Raw genomic sequence first — 25021 nt, forward strand, 5'->3', positions numbered from 1 at the left:
CTGTAATTCGTGAGTACTTCCAGGCCTCTTCAAACTGACGAGGGGTCATTGGCTGAAAAACTTTTTTACAGTTTTTCAGTGTAGCTCTTCTTAGCTACCTTGATCTCCCTCGTCAGCGTGTTCCTGGCCTGGTTGTACAGAGTCCTGTCTCCACCTCTCTAGGCCTCCTCTTTAGCCCGACGAAGCTGCCTGAGTCTGGCAGTGAACCAGGGTTCATTGTATGTGCAGAAGGTTTTAGTCGGCACACACATGTCCTCACAAAAACTGATGTAAGATGTCAGTGAGCTCATCCAGGTCTATAGCAGCAGCCTCAATGCTGAAAAGAAGAAGAGAAGAGAGTAAAATCTAACTTTATACATGACTGTTTGGATAAAGAATGTGGAACTAAACACTGCGATGTTTAACTTTACTGACAGAAAAGGCCATTGTAATTGTTTTTTTAAATGTACACTGTAGAAAATAAATATGTCAAACCAAAAACTATTACATATTTAGAAAAGTGTACAAATGTACACTTTTATTTATCCCCGTTGGAAAATTTTTCTCTGCATTTGACCCATCCTTAGTTATTAAGGAGCAGTGGGCTGCAGTGAAGCACCTGGGGGTTCAGTGTCTTGCTCAAGGACACTTTGACATGCAACTATGGGGAGAGCGTGGATCGAACCTAGTACTTTGTGGTTACGAGACGACCACTCATCCCCATGAGCTACAGCCGACCAAATATATTATTAAGTATTATAAACTATAAGTTTTCTCATGGGCTGCACGGTGGTGTAGTGGCTAGCACTGTCGCCTCACAGCAAGAGGGCCGCGGGTTCGATTCCCGGTCGGAGCGGTCCTTCTGTTTGGAGTTTGCATGTTCTCCCCGTGGCAGCGTGGGTTCTCTCCGGCTTCCTCCCACAGTCCAAAGACATGCTGCAGGTTAATTGATCTCTAAATGTCCCATAGGTGTGAATGTGAGAGTGAATGGTTGTATGTCCCTACATGTGCCCTCGATGGACTGGCGGCCTGTCCAGGGTGTCCCCTGCCTTCGCCCTATGTCAGCTGGGATAGGCTCCAGCGCCCCGCGACCCTAATGAGGATAAGCGGTATTGAAAAATGGATGGAAGTTTTCTCATACCATATTGATGTGACAGTACTAAATTTCAATTTATTTTCAAATGCACAAGTGAGTTGGCACGCACATTATGTGGTTGTGCATGTGTCTAAATTGCACAACTTAAAATAAACACTATTTATTTTGCAGTAGAATCAGCTTCCTCAGGGTTGTTGAAACTGAACATTTAGTGATGTGAGTTCCAACTCAAAGCTTGAGAAAACCTATGGGCTAAACATTATATCCCCCCCAAAGCAAGCAAACTCTGTATACTATTTATTAAACAGATAACATAGGACATATTACCATGAAATGGATTGTACCATTTATATGTTTCTGTCAATCTAGTGGCCATACCCTCACACACATGTGTATTGATCACCAATTTACAGTAAGTGTAAAAAAGCATAAAGACTGACAGTCTGTTTTGATACTGAACAATATTTCCGTGACTTCTGCTCACTTGGTGTACACACCCTGGGAGTAATGCATGAAGTCAGAGGTCACCTCAAAGGCAAGGCTGATAGGGTTGCATGTGGCGACCGCATCCACCATCCCATTCTCATCATACTGCAGAAAATCACCAGGTGTTTAATGGATTGCTACGTTAACGTATTTATGACGCGTTAACGTGCCCAGCCCTAGTTATAATGCAACTTTTGTCCACTGTGGGCTTTATCATGTTTACTATAGGACAGAGACGTGCTGGTGATGTTAAATACTTACAGATTTAATTTGAGAATCTACAAAAACACTTGCACAAAATGCCCCTGATATAAAATGGATTTATTAGCAAGAGGTTACTGGGAACATATTCTTGTTTATTTGTTATCATCATCATCATCATCATCATCATCATCATATATTACCTTTTGTGGTCTTTTTTTTTTCTTACAAAACTTGTAGTATTTCTTAAGGTGTGGAAACATGAGGGGTTGAAAGATAATTTTCATACCACTGGGTATTGCTAACAGCAAAATGTGTATTTGTTGATATACCTTTATAAGAGTATGTGCGTGTATAAGTGTATACAGTATAAGTATATAGTATTATTCTGTCTGTGAAGGTGTTGCATGCCTGCCACATGAGCTTCAAAAGTGGACTGTACATACATAGTAAAAATACATACAAATATTCACAGAATAAGCACTACGTTACTATATTCCTGCTAACAGAAATGGTTATAGACAGGATTACAGTATAAATGCAAAACACTTTGAAGTTGTCTCCTACCTCTAAATCATGGTTTCAGGACCACAATGTTGCAGCGTTTTGTGTTCAAGCTTGAGATACAACTTTTTTTTTGTTGAAAGGATTACACTGTTCCACATTGAGAAATATGCAGGGTTGCATGTACAAAATGTACAGCACATCTCAGTGAGGTGAATTAACAACAAAGTACAAAATACTTTCCCATGTTCATATAAAGAGCAGGTCACTCTCTCTTATACTACTACAAAAATAGTGTTTGAATGCTGCAGGCAGAGGTCATTCACATACGTTTTTATCATAATTTTAAACAGCAATGCATATAACAGAGTGATATACAGTCACGTTCCACAATCACTGGAACAGCAAAAAGGACAGATTGTCTTTTAATGACAGAGGAGCAAAACCGTTTACTCTACAGAATCATCGCCAAACCTGAAGATACAACACTTTCCAAAGCATGTGAACTTTCTTTTATGAGTTAAACTAAAATCCAAGAAACATGAAATTTGAACATAGGTAGAACTCACTGTACTGTATTGGCATATTTTGAGTGTAACGGTAAATTCAGATGTCTAATGCTTAACTTTAAATCAGAACAATCTAAAGATATTCATTGTCTCCTTATCACTGATTAGATACAATAAAGTAATGTGTGACAAGAGGTTAAGAGTAAGAGTGCATTGCTTTACAACAAATACAAATATAATACTTTTTTTATTAAATCTTGATTTTAGGTAATTGAGGAAGTGTTTTAGAGCAGAGGTTCCCTGTGGACTGTAACCGGCCCTCAGAAAATTTGGGAAGCGAAGAAAAAACTGTGATTCTGTAAAAATATCTTCATAATTATAAATGCCTGTTCTGCATTAGTCATCATTCCCGTCATGTTTTAACCAGTAATAAATCGATTTTTCTTCTGTGATAGCAGCATGACAACTATTATATGGATTCCATTGACATTTTGTACAATTTAGGGCTGCTCCCTCTTTGTCGACCGTCTTAGTCTTAGGTAACTACGATTTCTTTGGTCAATTAGTCGTTTTTTAACGATTAAATCAACTATTTAATTTGTCAACAAAATCATACGAATGTTAGTCGACTAAGAATTTCTTTGCATAGAGGCAGCCCAAGCACAAATATCCACAATTTCCAGAGGATAAAGCTTCAGTAATCCTTTGACCTGTTCCTCTAGCGCCACCATGAGGTTCACGTTTGTGTTTTCTAGTGAAAAGTCTTAAAGACTCTTTGATGGATTGCCATAAAAATTGGGACAGACTTTCATGTCCCACTCATAATGAATTATAATCATGTTGGTGATCACCTGACTAGTGAAAAGTCTTAAAGACTCTTTGATGGATTGCCATCAAAATTGGGACAGACTTTCATGTCCCACTCATAATGAATTATAATCATGTTGGTGATCACCTGACTTTTCATCTAGAGCCATCATCAGATAAACATCTTAATTGGTCCAATACTAAATGACACATCTTAAAAAATTCTCAGCCTCAGATGTACTTTGTTTTTAGTACTAATTAGCATATGTTAGCATGCTTTCACACTAAACAAAGATGATGAACATAAGCATGTTAGCATTTGGCTCAAAACACTGCCGTGTCTACATAAGTAAAGCCTCTCAGAGCTGCTGGAATAGCTGTTGACACTTGTTATCTAAAAAAGTATGTGAGGCAAGCTTTTTGTCATCATCAAACTGATCATTTTGTGTATCCCTGGTCCGTTTATCCCTGGTCCGTCCCATTGGGCTGTTTCACAATGGTACTATCAGTAAAAAAAAAAATGGTTCGCAGGGCAAAATTAATAGTGGGGAACCTCTGACTTTCGAGTGAGCATACATTAAAATATAAATCCTCTTGTTTTTGGGAAGCATAGAGACAGTTATGCTTCTGGTACAATGCTGTTATCTCCACTGATCATCGTTACATATTTTTAAATCTATTTATATTCTCTGTGATCTTTTACCCGATTTGACGCAGTTACATTTTTACAATGCTACATTGGTTGCAGAGAAAACTCAGTCATTGATGAAACTCAGGCAAAGAGAACAACGGCCAGCAGCACGAGTGCTCAATAACTGCAAAGTCAACACAGTATGAGATGATGCAAAATAATGTCATTGGTCACTAAGAAAACACAGTTATGTGCAGGCAAAGGGACCTCTGTTATTATGCTTGAAATACCCCAAATAAAAAATTTAAAAAACCTAAAAGCAGGTGGCGTCATGGCAACATTATCAAACAAAAAATATACACTGAAAGGTTTCGTGTCTTCAAACAAACTTAAACATCTACTGTACAGAAGAGCAAATATATTAAACATGTACAACTATACAAATGTTGATGTGTTTGTTAACCAATGTGTAATATTAACAGAGGAAATAATGTGGTGGACCAACTTCAGTTGGGCACTTTAGGCTCAATTCTGAGAGAGGCTTCATACATGCTTTCTTCATCCAGAACAAAGCTATTATCCAGTAGGTACTGGGCTACCTGGAAGATTAAAAGACAAAACAAAAGCAAGTTTGAGGAATTTTCTTCATTGAAATGAATCTGCACACTTTTCAAACTACACAAAATTGCTAAGGCAGCAACAATCGTTGAGTGTCTATGAAAGTGGTTGCCAAAATGTTGGTTTGTGAGTCCTTCAAATAAGGCAATGACGAGGTGTAGCTCATCATTATCAGTATCGTATGTCTATAGGTTAAAACCAATAACCAGGTCATCTTATGAGTTATTTTATTAGTTTTAGAGAAGAAGAATACTATCCACCAATTCATATATAAAACAAAAATGACATGTATTTTTTTCAGATTTCCTAATCTTCTTATTGTCTTACTATCTATCTAGTTGATCCTGCAAAAAAAATGGTTAGAACTCAAAACGGTTGATAGGATTGAAAAGCATAAAAAAACATATTTATCTTTTACTAAATCTGATTTTCTTTTTTGCCATATTCTCTTCAGGCCTCCTAAAAAATGTTTTAAAGTAAAACAAACTCAGAAGAATGTTTTTTACTAGGTTGCTTTTGACTTATTCTGCCCTCTAGACTAAGAATAGAGAGCCTTATAAGCTGTACAGGTCGTAAAACCCCTTCAGGAAAATGTGTGATATTGTGCTGTATAGATAAAGGTGACTTGACCTCTTTCTTCTTGCTCTCTGTGCCTGAAGAGCAATATCTTTAAACAGCTCTTCAAAAGAACCTGCAGTTCCCTTGTACTCGCTACAGGTGCTTGTGAAACTGAAATAGCACTTGGCCTCTGCATTTGTTACCGCTTTTATTAACGTGTCACGAGCCAGAAACGTTTTGGTATTCGTTTACCTTTGGTTGCAGGTCAATCTTGTATGCCGTTTGCTGAAACTGCCTGATTTCTCTGATGATGTGAGAAATCTGGAAAAAAAACATGAGAAGCAGGATGTTAAATTCTGAACACACACAACTAAAACACACACTTGCAACAACTCTTTCATGGGTCAGGACACCGAATACCTTACCATTCTCATCTTTGAGAAGTTGACCAAGTTGTCTTCTGTGTAGTTTGGCGTTCCCTCCTCAATGAAAGCCAGGTCCGTGAGGTACATCCCCAGATAGGGCACACAGGGAGGATCACAGCTGGTGGGGAAAAAACACACACACATCATCCACTTGTACTGCAAGCTTGCTTTATTGATCCAGTACAACACTATGTCCTTGAACTGAACTCACTTCTTCAACGCCTCTCTCAGGTTTTTGAACCTCCCCTCTGATGAGACCAGTTTCTGCAGCTTGTCAATCAATGCTTTTGTCTAGAAGAAAGGGTTATCAAGAACACAATTAATGATAACACAAAGCACATCAGGAAGAAATAGCTTAACAAACAATACTTAGGGAGATACACACCTGCTTGGAAGCCTTGAGCCAGGTCTTCTTGAGACGGAAGACAGAGCTGCGGTTGAGGGAGGAGGTGATCTCGAGCACGGCGTTGTAGTTGTGGAGACAGCGGCAGATGTCTGCTACAGCCACCCATTTTTCTATGACCAACACTCGAGTGACCACGTCATCACAGCGCAGGATCTCTGTAGCAATAAGGTTGCTTATCTTACAGAGGAAAGGGAGAAACAATTACTCAATATTGTCATTTCACATTCACTAACACAGAAAAAGTGTAAGGGGCTTGTTGATTGGAACATACATCATTGAAGTGCTTTGTTGTTCTCATGATGTACGGCGTCTTCTCATTCTTGTCATTCTTCATCCAGCCTTGTCCAAAGAATTCCCTGTTAACAGATTGGAAATTAAATGTCAACACTGAATTGGTCCATGTGTCCTTCTTGGCCACAGACATGCAGCTGAGATGTGATGGCACTCACTCATATGGGATAACCTTAAACACCAGGTGGTCCAGCAGAGTGAGCTGTTCTGCGATCTCCAACGCAGACTGACTCTCAAAGTGCTCTATCTTCCCTTCACCCATCTAAGAGAAACAAAACAGGAAACGATCAAAACTGTATCAAGCAACTTGACACAAAGTAACCAATAGCACCAAGGTGTGCTGACCCTTGGCAAACTGTTGTGGTGTAGAGGGATCTGAGCGGGATCAAAGCTCTCCATTTACCAGGCCATCTACATTCTGACCCTAACCTATGGTCATGAGCTTTGAGTAGTGACCGAAGAAAGTGGTTGCAGATGCAAGCGGCCAAAATAAGCTTTCTTCGTTGGTTGGCTGGCGATAGGGATAGGGTGAGGAGCTCAAACATACTGTACTTTGTGTCAAAAGGGGCCAGCTGAAGTGGTTTGGGTAACTGGTCAGGATGCCTGCTGGACACCTCTCTCAGAGGTTTTCTAGGCACGTCCAACACATAAGAGGCCCCGAGGTATACCCAGAATTTGCTGGATGGATTATTGATCATGTCTTGGCTTGGGGTTCCCCAGGAAGAGCTGGAAAACATTGCTGGGTAGAGGAACATCTAGAAGACCCTTTTAAGCCTGCTGCTCTGGCCCTGGGTCAGTAAAGATAATGGATAAATGGATGGACTTTTTTGGGGTAGAGAAATGTCCAATTTAGATCTCGAAATGTCCTTTCAAGTGTGCAAATCTACTTTTCAGTTGATGTGGATTAGAGCTCATTGATACATTTTCATTTTAAGAACAGAGATTGTTTCCAGCCTCGCAAATGTGAATGCCTTCATAATCTTCTGTGACAGTAAACCAAATATTTTTGGATTTTGGAATGTAGGTTGAAAAAACAGAGAGGTCTCTTAAGGGGTCATTAGAGGTCATTAATTGAGTAAATATTCATCTGATTAATCAATAATGAAAATAGGCAGCTCTAATGTGTGCGCTTCTGGTTGACCTGTCTCAATGTGCATGTATTTGCTTTTTTTTGTGTTTCAGTAGTTTTATAGCCAACCCACTAAAATGTATTAAAAGCTGATTCACTCACCAGTCTTGTCACATCTTCAAGGGTGATCTGATTGTCACCGTGGTCTTCCTGAGTTAGAGTCCTGAAAAAAGAGGTCAAGCTCTGAAGTATTTTTGGTGTACATACTAATCATACAATCATACTGCACAAAACACTACCTAATGATGTTGGCTGCTGCTTTCCTCTCCTGGGTCAACAGCTCAGGGTCATGCATCACTTCCTCCAGGAAGGCAATGACTTTTGTCTTCAGCTCATTGTTGCTCTCAAAGTCCTGGAGAAGTGACAGACAGACATACATGGCATTCGGCTTGAAAACAATTTAATCATCAATCACCAACTTCTTTTTAGATTTCATTTGAAAAGGTGCTCTATTTTTCATTGAACCAATTATTGTCAACTTCCTCATCTGTTTTTGACAAACAGTCCTCAAAGAAAGGTCTCTTTGTACAATTTATTATGCAATATTATGCAACTAGTTTTGCATAGCACATGTTAACAAAGACAAATCAGATGATGCGCATGATGCAATACATTCAGCAGCTGGCTTTGGGATTGGCCAAAGGCATCCTGGGACGTGCATTAAATGACTACCCTTAAAAGACAAGAATCTTCTTATCTTCTTTATGCCACATTGTGTTTTAACTGATTGACTGATGGAAATATAATGTTATATTGAGTCTAAAATACATTGGGTTCTCTGCAGTTACACGAAATCCAAACATTTTGCTGAAATAAATGTAAAATTTGTGTCTCTCTGCTACAAAAGCTGACTTACAGGATCAATATGAAAAGAGGCAATTCATCGGTACATGCATTTGTAAACTATGGCAGTGTTCCAGCATGATATGAACTGTGCCGATAACTGTGCCTTGAACTTTGTTGGGGGAAGCTTTACCGGAGAGTGTTTGGACACCCAGTGCCTCAGGACATTCAGCACTCGGTTTGTCGCTGCTCGTCTGATCACAAACTCTTTGTCTCCATTTCTCTGATCGGTTGGGAAGCCTGCAGAAAACATATCAAGTGAGTTTCTACATTAAGCTCATATCACTGTGACACATTACAGCTTTGGCAACAAAGAGCATCAACGTTGTAGGAACCCATAGATTTATTATCAGTTGACCTGACATGGTGCAATTTGAACATAACCATTATGTTCACCAGTGACTGAAACTGGACCCTAGCCCTAATGGAATACTGAATAGATGTTTTTACCAGTACTGGCGAGGGACATCCGGCGATATTTTTCCTTGGTAGGTGTGCCCTCGTTGGCTCCAGCTGTAGCAATAGCAAAGGCGGAGGCAGCGGACAGGGCACTGCGGTTGTTATCCAGCTCTCGACATGAGGACATCACCATGCCATTGTTGTAGGAAAACAGTGAGAACTCTACAGGGAGGCACACATAATGAAAAAAGAGAATAACCTTTGGAAAATGTGGTCACTTTGAAGAGAGACATAACACACATTTACAGAAAAGTGCTTGTGAGTATTACTGAATCTGTATTGACTGAAGAATGAGCTGCTTCTTGTTGTACAAACATCCACTAGGGGGCACTATGAGCCAACATAACAGTTTCCCTCCAGACTTTCCTTTACAAGAGGCTTTGATATTCAAGATGGTTGCAGCTAAATATAGCCACCAAATATCAGCATAACAGAGGAATCAACAGATTCTCTGCAGTCTGCTATGTTTAAATCCTGCACATAGACTGATCATAAGCAGCTAAGCACTCACTGCTTCACAAGTTCAGTTAATTCTTTACTTCACACAATAGATTCCTTTAAACTCCATTGTGTGATTTTGTCATGAGATTTAGAAGGCAGAGATACTCTTGGCTCCAGTGAAACAGCCTCATTAGTGGGGGCGGGAGGGAAAACACACTCTTTATGTAGTTGCTATGACACAAGTTTCCCTAACACCTACTCAAGCCAAGCATTGGCTTTCCCCACATGATCATAACCATCAACCAGTTTATATTTCATATGAATTACACTTCACAGTGGCAGGTTGTATTTCTGTTTGTTTTTGCACAATACAAATTAATCAATTAACTATTGCAAAGTGAGAGCAAAACAAACCATTCCACAACTTGCACAGAGTAAATTGTGCCCCTTTTCCAAACCTAAGAATACAAATAAACATTCAGCTACAAGTATTTTTCTTATTATTTTGTCTGTTACTGTGGTCAAACAAAATAGTGCAGAGGGCTCTAATACATGTGGAACTGGCTGGTGCATTGGATTGGTGGCATGTTAGTATCGACCATTGTATATCACTGTACATGTTTAGGACACAATGTACCTGAGGAGTTTTTGCATTTGATGTTTTTTGGGGTCGTTGGTGATTTGGTGGGAGAGGCTTCTGGATCCCCTTCATCACTCTGGTTTGGATCATTGTCACTTTCTTCTCGTACAGAGTGATCTGCATAATAAAACATTTCAATAAAACCATCATCAAATCAAAATGGGAATACTTTGGTGATATCTGACCTACCTTGTTTGGTCACTGATGTATCCTCCACCTTGTCCTTCTTGTCTTCTCCCTCGTCAGGGATTTTGCTCGAGACGGGACTGGACACGTACAGTTTGTTGATGTCCAAGGTGGTCTTGCTGAATGGGGAGATGGATGAGTACATGCTTGCATAGCCATTGGAGGAGCAGCTGAGGGCAGCCAGGTCAAGAGCTTTGCCCCCAGTGATGATGGGGATGTTGAGAGAGAGCTTGCGCCGGCGGTTTGGGGATGAATTCTTGGCGATAGCGAGAGGAGGTGGGGAGGAGAACTTTCTGCTGGCTCTGGGGGAGCTGGGAGGCTCTCCATACAAGAGTTTACTGTTCTGACTGCTGGCAAAGAATAACTCCAGGGACCTGCATCAAGGGGAGGATATATGCATTTGAATTTAGGACGTTGGAATAATTTTCTTTGATATGTGGTAACTATTCTCTGTTTTAAAAGCTTAGCTAAATACACAACACCTCCTCAATAATGTCTGCAACCCAAGTCATCCCAGCAACCAGAAGTCTCTTTGCAGCCGTGCCTCGTTGTTTTAGAGCAGGATACAAGCTGCAGTGTTGCAGAAAACCTCTCCCACTCCCTGCCACCCTCCTGGCGACCTCACGGGTTCCCATAAATAGCACACCGAGTGATAGTGCGCATGGCCACTGCTGACACAAGCAGCCAAGTGTAGGTGTCTCACAGTGACATGACAAGCTCCACGGGAGAGCATGCAGCAGGGCGCGGGCATGGGGAGCTCCCCGTGATATGAAACCCAGAGCGGGGTCCTTTGCTCTAGGCCTGCGGAGCGGTGAGTTAGCCCCACTGCAACACTTCGTCAATATTTCACACTATGGATCTTAGCAGACAAGGAGAGGGAGGAGGGGAGGGTGGAGTCCTGCAGCACCAAGGTTGGTTGCCATAGAGCGACAGAGCCCAGTTGAGACGTTCCCAGGCAGACAGGAGAGACTGAAACCAATTACTGCCTTTGATCACTGAACACACACATAAAATACACACACAAACAATGACACTGAAGAATCATAGAGCTTGTCTTCATCTACCGCTCCATCTGCTCCTTTTCTGTGCTCACATTAACCAACAAATCAAACTCCCCAAATGCTGGCACAAAGCTTTGAAGATCCCTGGACTTCACCGTTCTAGTGTCACATACATTATGTGAACACTAATTCTGTCCAATGGAACACACATAACAAATATCCCTGAACACCAGACTCACTTTTCACCCTCTTTGACATGACCTTGGACTTGCAATAAAGGGATAAGAAATGACATGGTCATCTATCTATCACACATTAAACATCACAACCAACTAATTACACACATGGTCATCTATAATGTGACCATTTCAAAATGTATTATTCATATGGATGTTGCTTTCCGGGAAATCAGCTCCTCAGTCAGTCACATCTCCAAGTTGTTGTTTTATTCTTGTTTTATGCTTTTTGTAAGAGCTCCTGAAGACAATGTACTGCCTAACGGTTCAACTTGCAAGCTTCTTGGATCTTGCACATTCCTTGCATTGATGAGAGGGGACGACAAAGCTTCACATCATTAAAGATCAGTCTTCCTTTTTATGCAACATAAAGTCTGGAGGGATGCCGAACATAGCTCACAAGATTCGTTGGTCTATTGTTACTACACCTTGCACCCTTGCAACATTCAAGTATTTCCACATGTAATGACTTACCGAGCAGGGATGGCACTGATGGGCTTCTTGTAGATGGTGATGAGTTTGTCTAGCACCACATCAGCTGTGGTGAACACGCGATAGGAGTGCAGGAAGGTGTTGAGGAAGTCGATGGAGAGGAAACGGAGGTCAGTCAGTCTCTCCAGCAGGCGCTCAACGCTGGCATAGCGGATCTGCAGCACCTTGCAGGAGTTCATCATCTTACTGAAGCGGATGTCCACGTCATCGCAGTACAGACTTGAATCTGACCTGCTCAAAAAAATGTAAAATTTTAAATGAATGCCGTAAAAAAACTGCAAAGAGACGCATGAACTGTAAATAAAAATAAGGCTTGCTTGATCATCTGTGGCACTGTGACTTTGGAGTTGTCTTCGAAGGCGTTCATCATCAGCCCATTGCAGCGGATGTTGTCTATGCACTGTGGGACAGATGTAGTAGAAGTAAAGAGAGGACAGAGGATATGTCAGTGAGTTCTGTAACGTGCAGGCTTTCTGCCGACATCCTCGGCTTCTCGTCTGACTGCTGGAGACTGTGATCCGTGTTGACATGCCTGGCTGATGTCACTGGTCCATGCAGACTTCTCCTGCCTCGAGGAGGCCACCAGGATGACTGTGAATGACTGGCTGTCCTTTGGCTCCACGACAATCTTGAAGTCCAGGTGCTCCATGTCCTGGCCACTCTTGTCTGATTTGGCTTTGAGGCAAACACAGAGACATAACTAGATGTCATTGTCTCCATAAATTCATGCACATAACCAGTTAAGACATGAAAAGGCATACATTTGAGGGACTAAGCCAAATGTCAACATTTGGCTAAAAATAGGGGAAATCAGTCTTTATTTATTTATTTGTTTCGAGTCTATATTAGTTTATAGTGGTACTACCTGCCTCTGAAGCATTTTTTCAATTGTTCCAATTATGAATGATAAAATATAAATACATTCTGTCACACTCTTGTAATCATACATTATATACATTAGCACACATATTGTCAATATAAAGCATATCTCTGTCATCTGCAGTATAAACACACTCACACTCATCATCTGTTCCCTCAGGGTCCTCCATTAGAGTGCAGTCAATAAGCGAGACTACTCCATTCTGAAAACAACGTACAATATATATTTAGTTTCATCCCTCCAAGCTTTTTATGACTCAAAATGTGCATTTAGACTACAAAGTTCATATAAGGTTCAGTCAGTTGACCGATTTTTTCAATTATTATTTACAGTAAATCTTCCAAATTGAATATACAGATATGATTGAGAATGACTCAGTCTAAATACATTCAAAAGACACGGTTGACCCCACATATGTCTCTTATTACTTATTTACGGTAAGCTAATGCCATTGGGATTGTGTGATTACCTTTATGTAAAACAAACAAAAGGAAGTTTGGTTTTATTCCTGAAACTATCAAACATAGCACAACCTCATGAAACAAACAAACAAACTTTAAATAATAAAGCTCTATATGGAGTAAACAGTAAGGCTGATATCAGTGAGATAAATTTAAAAAGCAGTCATGTATTATTTCTTGTGAATCCCTTGAGTGAGTGTGACGTCCCATAGTATGGATTATAGTTCTATGATTAAGATATTTATAATCATGTATAAAATGACAGAGTGGAATAGGTCGTTCGTAGGGATGAACGAGCATTATCTCCTCAATCTGCAGCTCCCTATGGCTTTACGGAGCTTTTAGAAAGTTCAGTACATTGTTTATCTGTCTGGTTCACTCTCGCTGCTCTTTAAGTGTGTTTCACTGTCCAAATACCTGCTCAGCACCAAAGACACACGCAGTAAGTAACTAGCTGGTTAACATATTGAGCATTTAGCAGTGCCAGTGCCAGATATTTCCCTAGACCAAAATCAGACTCCCAGAATTGAAACTCCAAATGATTGATAATGTTTCCCCCTGAATATAAAAATAAGCAACTGTTTGCTAACTCGTTTCCCATGTCAACTTAAAAAGTGATGATATGGCAATGTTGTGCTCACAATTCCCCAAAAAGAAATAAGTTATTGCAGGTTTAAAATTGTAAAACATCACACAAGAAGACCTTAGTTTTCCTATAACTATATGTATGCTCATGTTAGACTCCAAACATCAATTGTCCTTAGTAATGTTGAGTAATGTAGAGAAATACTACTAAACCGCTCCATAGCACACATCAAAGGGACATCAATCTGCTTTCAAACATGTTCAATGAGCCTGTGTGTGCGTGTGTGTGTGCGTGTGTGTGTGTGTTTGTGTGTGTGGGTGTGTGTGTGCAAGCTTGTATGATCGCGTGGAGCTTCAGTGGTCATTGCCGCTGATAAAAGCCATGACATCGCTAACCCTGTAGCTTTCATCTCTTTTCATCAATTAATCCATTCAATTTAGCCCAGAGATTCAGCTCCACTGCTAGCTCAGCAGCACAGGCTCACCTTGGTGAGATGAAGTTTCCCCCCCAGAACCCCGATTGCAGATGATTAAATGCTTGGAGAAGAGAAAGCACTGCCTCTCCCCCTCCTTTTTCAGGGACAGAGAGCCCAGTCGCCCACGGGTGATCTTGCCCTTCTCGCTCATTGGCACCTGGATGAGAGACCCTGTATGTGGGAAAAAAAGAGTGTGTGTAAATAGAAAGGGGACGAGAAAAAGAGAAAGACGCATACATGTGGAAAAGAGGCAAGGACAAGGGCGATTTTGAAAAAATAGAAAAAGGAGTAGGGGCAGTGGAGAAACTGAATAAAATAAATAATCAATTTAAAATAGCTTTTTTTTTGCCTTCCTTTACATATGAATACAAGTCGAGTCCCATGAGATGCTAAGGATTAAATAATCTACCATATCTGTTTTCCCTCTCCTAATCCATCAAGGCCTGTTGGTGACATTTACAGTTCCAGATTAATCCTCAGTTTGCCTCTGAAGAGTAGAGTATTCTTTTAAAACAGTATTTCCTGCTCAATATAGGGCTGAAGATGTGAGATCAGGCTGTCAGAGAGGTAAGGAGGGACAGGAAATCCCCTTCTGCCGCGACTCTGCTTTTCTGTGGAATTGGAGGTTTCTTTGCTGGGATCTGAAATACAGCACTAGGTAGCTGTTACCTTGTCTTACAAACGTCTGGCTGGTGTCGAGGAGAATCTCGCAGCCCTCTACAATCATGCGCTCTATTGCCAGGTTCTTCCTGATGTTCTCGGTCTCACTCACTTCGTCATGCATGATTCTATGGAAAAGGGACATTCAATCATTCTGATTCAATATATATAGGACAGTATAGGATCCAGTAGGAAACATGAGACAAATAAATGACACAGGAACAAAAGAAGTATTACTGTAAATGTTCATTTTCTGACCACTGACCATATGCTAGATTCCTAATGAAATACATTATATTTAGTAATGGTAATATAAGTAAATAAAGAAAGTAATAAAGTATTTAATAAAGGTAATAAATGACACAGGAACATAAGATGTATTACTGTAAATGTTAATCTTATGACCATTCCTAATGAAATACATTATATTTAATAAAGGTAATAAAATAATCTGGGTAACCTTTCAGGTATGTTTGTTAACAGCAATAGGCAAGTGCTTGTCCATACTTTGCCTCGCTTGACTTTTTTTCTCTTACAGTTTGCACTGCAGATACTACTCGGGGCTTGAAAGTACTACATTCTCTGCATGTTATTATGGGTCAAAAATAATTATTCACTTAATATTTACTTCATATTTTTCTAAAATGTGTTAATGTTTTTGGTTGGACTACATTATTACCGAAAAACATGATAATTCATTATACTGGTAGTTTGTGATGTTGTCAAGTCGATGATAACATGCAACACTTCTATTACATGGAAAGTACCTGAAAGCTCCTCCAGCTTAGATTTGGCGTAGTCCCAGACTGGTCTCTCTATACATGTTCATGGGGTGTGTGGGCCAGAAGTTCGTGGAGTGTAAGAATGTATCGGGGAATCTACAGAGACAGAATAGCAAGACAACAAGATAGCAACAGGGGATTCTCACTTAAATATAAGAGCTTACATGCATGCATAAATGTAACAACAACAACAACTACACGCAGATGCACACACAGGAATACACATGTACCTACACTAATGAGAAGTAGATCAGTGGAGAACACAATCTACACTCATCAGCAAAATGTATTATCAACACAGCACAGCCTGCAGTAGGCCCCAGCAGAGAGGACTGTCGGGAAACTGCGTGCCTTGCCAGAAAGAAGACATTATTAAGGCCTGAGATCCAAAAAACAATCACTTTTTATAGACATGAAAACACTACAGGGATAAGCAAAAGCAGACAAACGCCTGCAGTTTCTGTTCTTAATCAAGGATGCTACAATATGGGACATTGCTCAGAGAGCCAATCAGTGCTCAAGAAGGAGGAAGCCAATACCTCATCAAGCCTTGATTGCCAAAATAAAGATTTGGTTACAATGATGACTTAATTCTATGTTGTATAGCCATTTTTGGCACTAGACCAAAACTCAATGGCACTACTATTCATCATCCAAATTGCAAATGACATCCACTACTGAGTTGGGCGGTCAACTTAGCCTTAGAAAATAACTAAAACTGTTTTTCAAGGTCATGCCCTGCTGGTTAATTGCAATTAGGGAGACAAGTCTACCCTTTACAGGCAATAAATCAAACTTTAAAACGACTATTGGCGTACACAGCGGTGGAATAGAGGTGTGAGCAATATGCTGTCCAGTGTTATTTTCTGGGTACGACACATTTACAGCAGATCATAACTAAATGTACTGTATAATTTAAATGTTTACAAGCCTTGAAAAAGTGGGTTGCAAGTTGACAACAAATTATTCAAAGTAAAAAGTGACAATTTTAAGAAACTGTCTGGAAATCCAAAACTAAATCCAGTGACCATGTACATTACAGATACACTATATAAACAATATTCAAGGACATGTCATTCATTCATTCTGGGAGTGATAGCAGATTGCAGTTATACGTTTTGTACATTGGTAACAGGCCTTCCTTTTTGTTGACATTTGGATCACAGACAGTGCCTTTAAAAAATGTCCAACTTTGAATATCCAAAAAACTAAGCGGCCAACTGCTTTACAGACAGCTACGTCAGGGTTTCTTGTATTGGCATAGCCTTAACCAACGAGTATTACGTTGGTGAATTATATGGCCCACGGGAAACATTTCTTTATGGAGAGAAGAACTTGGCCCAGAATGTCTGCGAGAGCTCAGAATTAATGACAAAATCTGTCTCCAGGCTGCAACTCTGCAGCAAACAAATGGGTCTGCTTTTATTTCTTGTGTATATCAGTGAGACGAATGAGCTCACCTGGAACATGGGGTAGGTGAGGAAGGTCTCCAGAGTCCTCTCCTCACAGTCGGGCTTGGCCTCGTACTGCTTCAGCAGCTTGTCAAAGTCTCGGTTCTGCTTGCAGTGAGCCAGGATCTGCAGGCTGTACTGGTGGTTCCTCACAAACTCCTGGTAGATGTTCAGCATGGGCAGCAGGATATCAAACAGGTCGGCTACAGAGAGATCCACAACAGAGTAACTGTAATGATGACATAACAAAACCGAGGGGTCCTTCTGTGGAGTCTTTCTTCTTCACCTTTAATGAAATGTCACACAGGCTTCAAAATAGTAACAATATGAAAAAAGGAACAAAAATGAAACAGTTCTTACCCAGCACTAACGTTGGCCAGCTCGCTATTCTGGCTTTTAGACCCTGGTAAAATATCTGATGTAGAAACATGATAGTTTCACTGGAAAAGAAGAAAGAAAAACTGATTATCTTCTGAAACAAATACAGAGTTTGTACCAACACCCAGTGAAGTTGTGGTAAAGGAAAGCCCAGACACCAGGTAGTGTGTGCGAGCTGGGAGGACTGTGGGTGGATTCTGAATATGACGGTGCATGCAGATTAATGTCTCCATTGTACTGTATTGACTGGCAAAGATGTGGCAAAGATGTGTCTCAGGGACACAAAACTCAATCTGGAACATTGAAGCTAATATGAGAGAATCCTTGTTTGTCTAGATGATGCAATAGACAGCATACAGCTGACATTTTGGGTAAGAAATTATATTTATTTATTCTTTGCCGATGTCTTCATATCCTTCTTCATAGGAATTTTATTTATATTAAAGCTACTGCCCGATAAAGAACTTTCATTTTCGTTAGTCACCAGTATTTTTTTAAATAATTTTGCTAGCTATAAGTTGTTTTTTCTTTCCTTCTGTTGGCATATTGATACATGTCTTTACTGCCAACAGCTGGCGATCAGCAGAATAACGCACTCGATATTAACAAATCCACTCACAAATGAATTGCTCCATAGCTCTAAAAAAAAACTCCCCACGGTACCTTTAATTAAGATGATAACGTTTGGGAAGGTAATGAATGAAAGTTATCTGTGGGACGAGGGGATCCAACCTGTTGAGGAATATGCTGCTGACATCATCGTGGGTGATGGGCGGTTTCTTGGAGCTGGCTGCCATGCGGAGCGGCCTCAGGAAGTTGTTCACCAGGATGTGAAGCTGCTGGACGTACTCGGCCTCTGAGTCCAACATGCTGAACACCACCTGGTTCCTCTTCCTCATGCTCTCTGCATGCGGTGAGCGGATGTAATCCTGGATAATTGTCTTCCACTTCCTCCTGCAGATCCAGCCTCGCAGGAAGCTCTGGACCTGAAGTTTTACAGTCTGTAGTTAGTTTCCCAGCATCCTAAGATACTCTAAAAATGTAGCAACTGGTTTAAATCATGTGCTTTACTTTTTTGATTTTCTTGATTTCTGAGTCGTCATCAGTTGGGGCGGCTGCAGGGCTCGCCTGAATCTTCTCATTGTCTTTGAGCAGCCCAGAGATCTGTGAGGTTAGAGATCACGGAGGCAACCACAAAAAAAGACCAGTCATTCCCACTCACATACTTCTCTTCTTCACACTTACTGTACCAGCATGTTAGCAAAGTGAGTCACCAGGACGCGACCTGTGAGCTCTGTCGACACTGACACATTGGCCTGACTAATCTAGTTGTGTTCACTTTGCTGCATCCATATTTATTTATATTGGTCATTTAAATGCATTATGTTCCAAACTGTCCTGCCTGTCGATAAAAGGTAAACAGACTGCTGACCAAAAAAAAAAGACAGACTGGAGCTGCCTCGAACTGTTTGAAGCTAAGTGTCTCCATTTACTTTGTAGAAGGCACGGGAGTTAATTGTCATTGCATTTCATAGAAGAGATGCAATATAAAGCTGTGTTCATGCATATTCGGTACATAATTTGATTTCAAGCATCACATTTGCACATTAAAGTAAAATGACTATTTGATGTGGAGAATACAGCCTTATTGGAGGCATTGTTCCTGAGAGGAGATGCAAAGTGGAGTGTGGTTGGCCTAAACACGTTTCTCTCTGTGATGGAGCAGGGCTTCCATTTTTGTCCTCTCACACGACTTTATACACATTTGAGACAAACATAGTAATGATCAGCCTAATCCATCATTTCCCCACTGGTTCTGCTGTTGTTTGTGCTGAGGAGAGAGGATGGTGCCGTAACACATTTTGGAAAGGAACAAGTGTGTGACGTAAGAGCCAGTTCAGGAATTGTTGATATTTTGATTGATAGTGTTTGTGGCTGCCAGATATTTATTGATAGATAGAAAATCCTGTAATCCTTTGTTTAAATGATCAGAGAGGACAACATCTTGGATATTTCAACAGTAAAACATTTGCTATCAGAAAGCTAAAATAGCCCCAACAGATACTCCTGAGTTGGGACGTAATTCATGGCTACTATCTGTAGCTGTTAATTTTACAAGAATATGTGTATTTGGATCTACACTCCAGTGATGAATTGTTTTCTACTGCCATTTACATCTTATACGTATGTGTAAAACTACCAATAACCCTTGCACCACTTCACTTTATATACTTTATATACACTTGGATACACCTTTCATTTTTATTTATTTTATTTCCATTTCCTTTATTATTTAAATTCTTAAATGTAATATACCCTGCTATTTTATTTTATTGTATTGTATTGTATTGTATATATTGTAAACATGCTTGCTGCTGGAACAAAAAAATGTCCCCCTCGGGATGAATAAAGTATATCTAATCTAATCTAATAATAATAATAATAATAATAAAATAATAACACAAGATTTCTTTGTTGTTGTGCCATAATGCACGATCCTCTTTATATATTTCTATAAAATGTTGAGATCATTTAGTTGATCTGAAGCATTAAGACAGTGCCTAACTTCAGCTCATAACAAGTCATTTCAGGCTTCAACATCGAATCATGATGTAAAAATCCTTCAGCCTGAACTGCACAACAAATCTCGTGAGGACTGGTGAAAGTAATTGAGGATTTTGGTCTTTAGCCTGTAACCTTTTGGTTTACATTTTGGGAAATCTGCACGAGTTTGTCGACTAGCAGTTCATGTTCATACTTTACAGACACACACCTGGATAACTTTGATTATTAAGAAAAACTATGATAATGAGCCAATATGAAGTGAATCTGAAGGGCCTTTTTTAAAGGATTATTAAAAGGATTTATGGATGTTCATCCTCAATAGACATCAGATATCCTGACTTAGGACTCTGAGAAGAAGAGGTGGACAACTAAGTTGTTTGGTGAAGGACATGGAAAATCGAATATTACTGCAAAACTTGTATGCTTTTCGTATCTGTTCAAATCTGAATAATGTATTCGTATTTGTTTACATCCCTACTCCTCAGCTTAAAGGCATCACAGTGAGACTTACCTCTGACTTAAGCCTTTCAATCTCTATTTCCCCATCTTCTATCTGTTGTCGAAGTTGCTTAGCAACTGTTTTCTCCGTCTCCACAATCTGAAGCAGATGAAGATACTTCTGCATGAGGGTCTCATGCTCGTTGGCCAAGTTTCTGTAACTGTAACACACACACACACACACACGTTTTTTTAATTTAAGTAATTAATTTCATATCAGTGTATGTAGTTTCATCTCACATCAAGGCAATCATGTTTTCAATTGTGAACAAAGCACTTTTCTGTCATTCCTCATATTTCAACCCCACTTATGAAACCATGGCAACATCCCCTACAGACTGAGCAGTCAAAGATGACTTAGCCTCTACTGACTAATTCAACTTCTAATTGCCACGTCTGAACATTTCACTGATGTGTGCCTTTACCTGGCGTGTGATATTGCAGCCACCCATTCATCGCTCTCCTTTACATCTTCCGTGCGTAACTCGAGCGCCTTTTGATTTTCATGGGTGAAGCTGACGGTGAAATAGTACTGAAACAAACAAGGGGAGGAGGTTCTTGTTAAACAACAGGACTATCATCAATCTGACATGTTATACACAGAAAGGAGCATGTAGTATTGCATACCCTCTAGATAAATCTATTATATAGTGGCTTAACTGAAGCTTCTCCACTGCTTTTGTCTTTGTGTTTGTTCCACTGCCTCTCCGCTGCCGACATTAAGCGGGTAATCTAAAACCACACAGGGCCTGGGGAAGCCACATCTTCCTCGCCCACCAGTGTGCTTGATGGGCCACACCGAGGGAAGCCTCCCCCAGCTCGGTTCCTGGGATGTCTCTGGCTCCCAGGAGGAAATGCGATAAGACGTGGAGGATGGAGCCACAGCCAATTACATAACTGTGCGATACCTGTTTCCTAGCAACTGAAGCTCATCGGAAATAAGGTATTATTGTTATTATTATTATTATTGTTATTATTAATAATAATAGTATTATTATTATTATTATTATCAATAATAATATTATTGTTGTTTTCATTGTTATTAGCATATTACATTTTTATTGTGAATTAAGGCATTTACTAAGGTTTTATAGATTGAGCATGAGTCATTGGTACGGTCAACTTTTAGGTTTTCAAATTGTAAAACATTTATTTGTAATTTCCTTGTATGTAGGGAACCATTCTGCGTAGACATTTTTTATACTTTTACATGACATTTTGCTGCTAATACTTGAGTACTATTGCTTCCATAACCTTCTTTTTGTACAAAGCTTTAACCATTTAAAGATGATTGCTAATTAACTAGGATTTAACACTACCGCTATCACTGATTAAATGATACAATGGTGAAACTATTTATTTATTAGTGATGTCTGTGGATTTGGAAAGCGGGTACTAATATTTTATCTGCAAGAAAGTGTCCAAAAAACATATTTCACGGAAAGCCCCTGCATTTATAATGCAATTTTCCTTCAATTTTAAATGGAATAGTTTTTCAGTTTGTATCCTGTTTATGAAGGCCTTTTTGATGAGAGCTACTTATAGCATATATACTGCTTATTAACACAGAAGGAAGACCTCAGAAAGTGGGCCACAAAAGTGAAATGTCGTCTTTCTGTGGACTGTTCCAGTCGTGCTGAGCGAAACCAAACTCTAATCTTTGGCCTGCAGATGTTCAACAGGCGCCTATCAACCTGCAACTGATCATTATTCATGGCTGAATGCTCTTCTATCTTCACATTCATTAGGTATTCATCCTACCGTCAAAGAAAATCTATTTCTGGCAGAGAGGCATGCATGTTGTTGTAGTTTTCCCCCATGATCTCTCTAAGAGAGTGTCTGGTGTGAGGCAATGTTAAGCACACTGTCTGCTTTATGTTTATGGCTGAGTCATGCACCTTTAAACATCATTACTGATCTGAACAGAGATAAATCACATTAATACGGCATTGATAAAAGCTATAGATACATGAGCGTTGTTGTTATGGGGGCAACAATCACTTGTCAGTTTTGCTGTGCTGTGGATATTAGTGAATACATCATTTAAATAATTTATCAGAGTAGAATAATTATTTTGTCATGTATAATTACTTCTGACTGATAAACAGCAAACAACAAATTGTATTACAGCAATACAGTAAAAGGGCTCTCCTGAATCACATAATGAGATCTATACAGTAGTATATTCCCTGAAGTGCAAAGTGTTGGTAATCACTCGCGCCCACTTACATTATAATGAGGAACTATATTTTATCCCCACCAACACTATCATACTTATTATTGTATTAGAATATTAGTCAGATCTTTTGATTTACAGTACAATTTGTATAGCAAATCCAGCATCTCTTGTCCTGTAGCTTCTTGTGTTATTGGTCGATGTGCTGCTGATTCCCCAGTGTGAGCGAGCTGTTTTCTATAAATGGACACTGACCCCTCCGAAGTACAGCAAGGAACACATTTAGCCCAGATAGCGCTCACATTAATAGGAGAGATGCGACACACTACTTCTCTCATCTGTTACCCAACCTCTTCCAACAGCATCATTCTTTAGGATGCAAATACAGGTTGCCATAAAAAAATTGGGCTCAAACGCATTATCATTCTCACATAACTGCATTTGGGGATAAATATAATGTAGGGATTATGGTGGATTGCTCAAATGTTTGCGCAACACCCTAAATCCAGGTGGGGATAGGAGATAGAGGTGATATCTTCATACTCTTATTTGTCCCTTTGAAGGATGTTTGTTTGTTTACAATGAGAGGTAACTCAGCAGCAGCCTGTCACAGCAGTCACATTCATTATTCATTATCTGTGCTTTTACTCTCTGCAAACAGGATTCACAGAACAAAGCGAATCAAGCATCTTCTGTCAAGTCAATCACACATTATGTGATTGATCACGTTTTTTGCAGCATGTTTTGGATGTAATCATGTATGACAAGAACATTCAGAGGAAACAGCACTGCTTTTTGGGTGGCTTTAAAGCAACTGTGAGAGCACAACATTAGCCAGTGTGTTGCATTCTGCTTCATCAGCACAAAGGCAGCTGTTCACAGGAAGAGCCTGCACTCACTTTGGATTGCAGCCCTACCGACAGAGTCAGGCACAGAGCCGGGAGAGAGGAGAGCCAGTGGCAGTATTATGTTCCTCGACTGTTTATTCACAATAACGATGTCAGCTATTTTAAGATCGAGTGATGCTTCATTTGTGGTTATGATTTGAATGTGTTTGCTACGTGTTGGCACCTTAACAATGTGTAATAGAGTCTTCATTAAAGATACCACTAATAAACCATCTATATTGCAAATACACAATCCAGTATTAGACTGAACTTCATTCAGGTCATCTAGATGTGATCAGAGCTGACTGATCACAGGCACCCTGCTGTTTCTTCAGCTTCAGCTGTATTTTCATAATTTCACCACAAGATGGAAACCTTGAGGCAACAATTTCTTTTGCATGTTTTGTTGAAAGGAGCATTAGGTACATCGCTCTCCGCCCTAAAACATGCACATATGATCACTGAAAGTCAAAAGCAAAATGTGAGACCAAGCAGATGCAAATGCATCACTATGATAAGAACAATAACAATTTACATTTCATGCACCACTGAAAACTATCCCACCAATAAAAGAAAAAAAAGATCAAGCTCGGGTTTGCTGCAACCTGAAGCAAAACACTGCATAGCCCAGTGCCAGGGCTGCTGTAATATCATTAGGTGTTCATATTGTTACCCCACCATTAATGCCATGCAAGGATTATATAACGTGCAATACAGCAGGCTGGAACCTCGTGCTATTCTGCGCTGAATTTGAGGTCATCATGCGATTGGATGTGATAAGAATATATGCATCAGAAAAGCGCTTTGTTCGCAACTAAAATAGTTCAAAGGCGTTTGCGGCAAAGGAACACATTGCACCTCGTCGATATTTTTAACACGAATCCTGAAAAACAGTAAAGCAGTGCGAGGGAGAGAGCGAAAGAGAGAGAGAGAGAGAGAGAGAGCGCGCGAGAGAGAGAGGTAGTGTCCGTGTGTGTGCGTGCGCGCGTGTGCGCACGCGTTCCATACCTGCTTTTCCAAACACTCCTTGGCTGACTGTGAAGGTTTCGGTGAAGGCGCCCTGTCGCATATGCATCCCTCCAACAGGTATAATCCAGAGGGTCGGGAGCTGGACTCGTTCTCAAAATAAAAGAGCATATTTTGTAACAAAGCAAACCACTTTGTGTGCCATTTCGTGTTGTCTGAGCTCTTTTTGCTCAAGCACCCTCGTCTTGTACCATCCTTTTTCGCCAAAAGCCCCAGGTAGCTGACATGGCCATCATTAAGTCGTATTCCCTTCTGCAT

At 40.1% G+C, this 25021-nt stretch overlaps 1 protein-coding gene across 1 annotated transcript; it reads right to left on the bottom strand.

Moving 5' to 3' along the window:
* Positions 1-4719: 4719 nt before the first annotated feature.
* On the bottom strand, positions 4720-25021 carry rasgrf1 (Ras protein specific guanine nucleotide releasing factor 1). The gene is given in 29 exon segments (XM_034535349.1): positions 4720-4812; positions 5642-5710; positions 5815-5932; positions 6026-6105; positions 6200-6397; positions 6492-6576; positions 6670-6773; positions 7743-7803; positions 7880-7992; positions 8617-8723; positions 8934-9104; positions 10021-10140; positions 10213-10583; positions 11921-12169; positions 12256-12338; positions 12471-12613; positions 12957-13020; positions 14350-14373; positions 14375-14511; positions 15010-15131; positions 15770-15819; positions 15822-15878; positions 17243-17436; positions 17594-17673; positions 18344-18597; positions 18683-18775; positions 20688-20835; positions 21100-21206; positions 24746-25021. Coding segments are annotated over 29 exon segments (3771 nt in total).

Source organism: Cyclopterus lumpus, chromosome 6 (assembly GCF_009769545.1).
Source record: "Cyclopterus lumpus isolate fCycLum1 chromosome 6, fCycLum1.pri, whole genome shotgun sequence".
Lineage (NCBI taxonomy): Eukaryota > Metazoa > Chordata > Actinopteri > Perciformes > Cyclopteridae > Cyclopterus > Cyclopterus lumpus.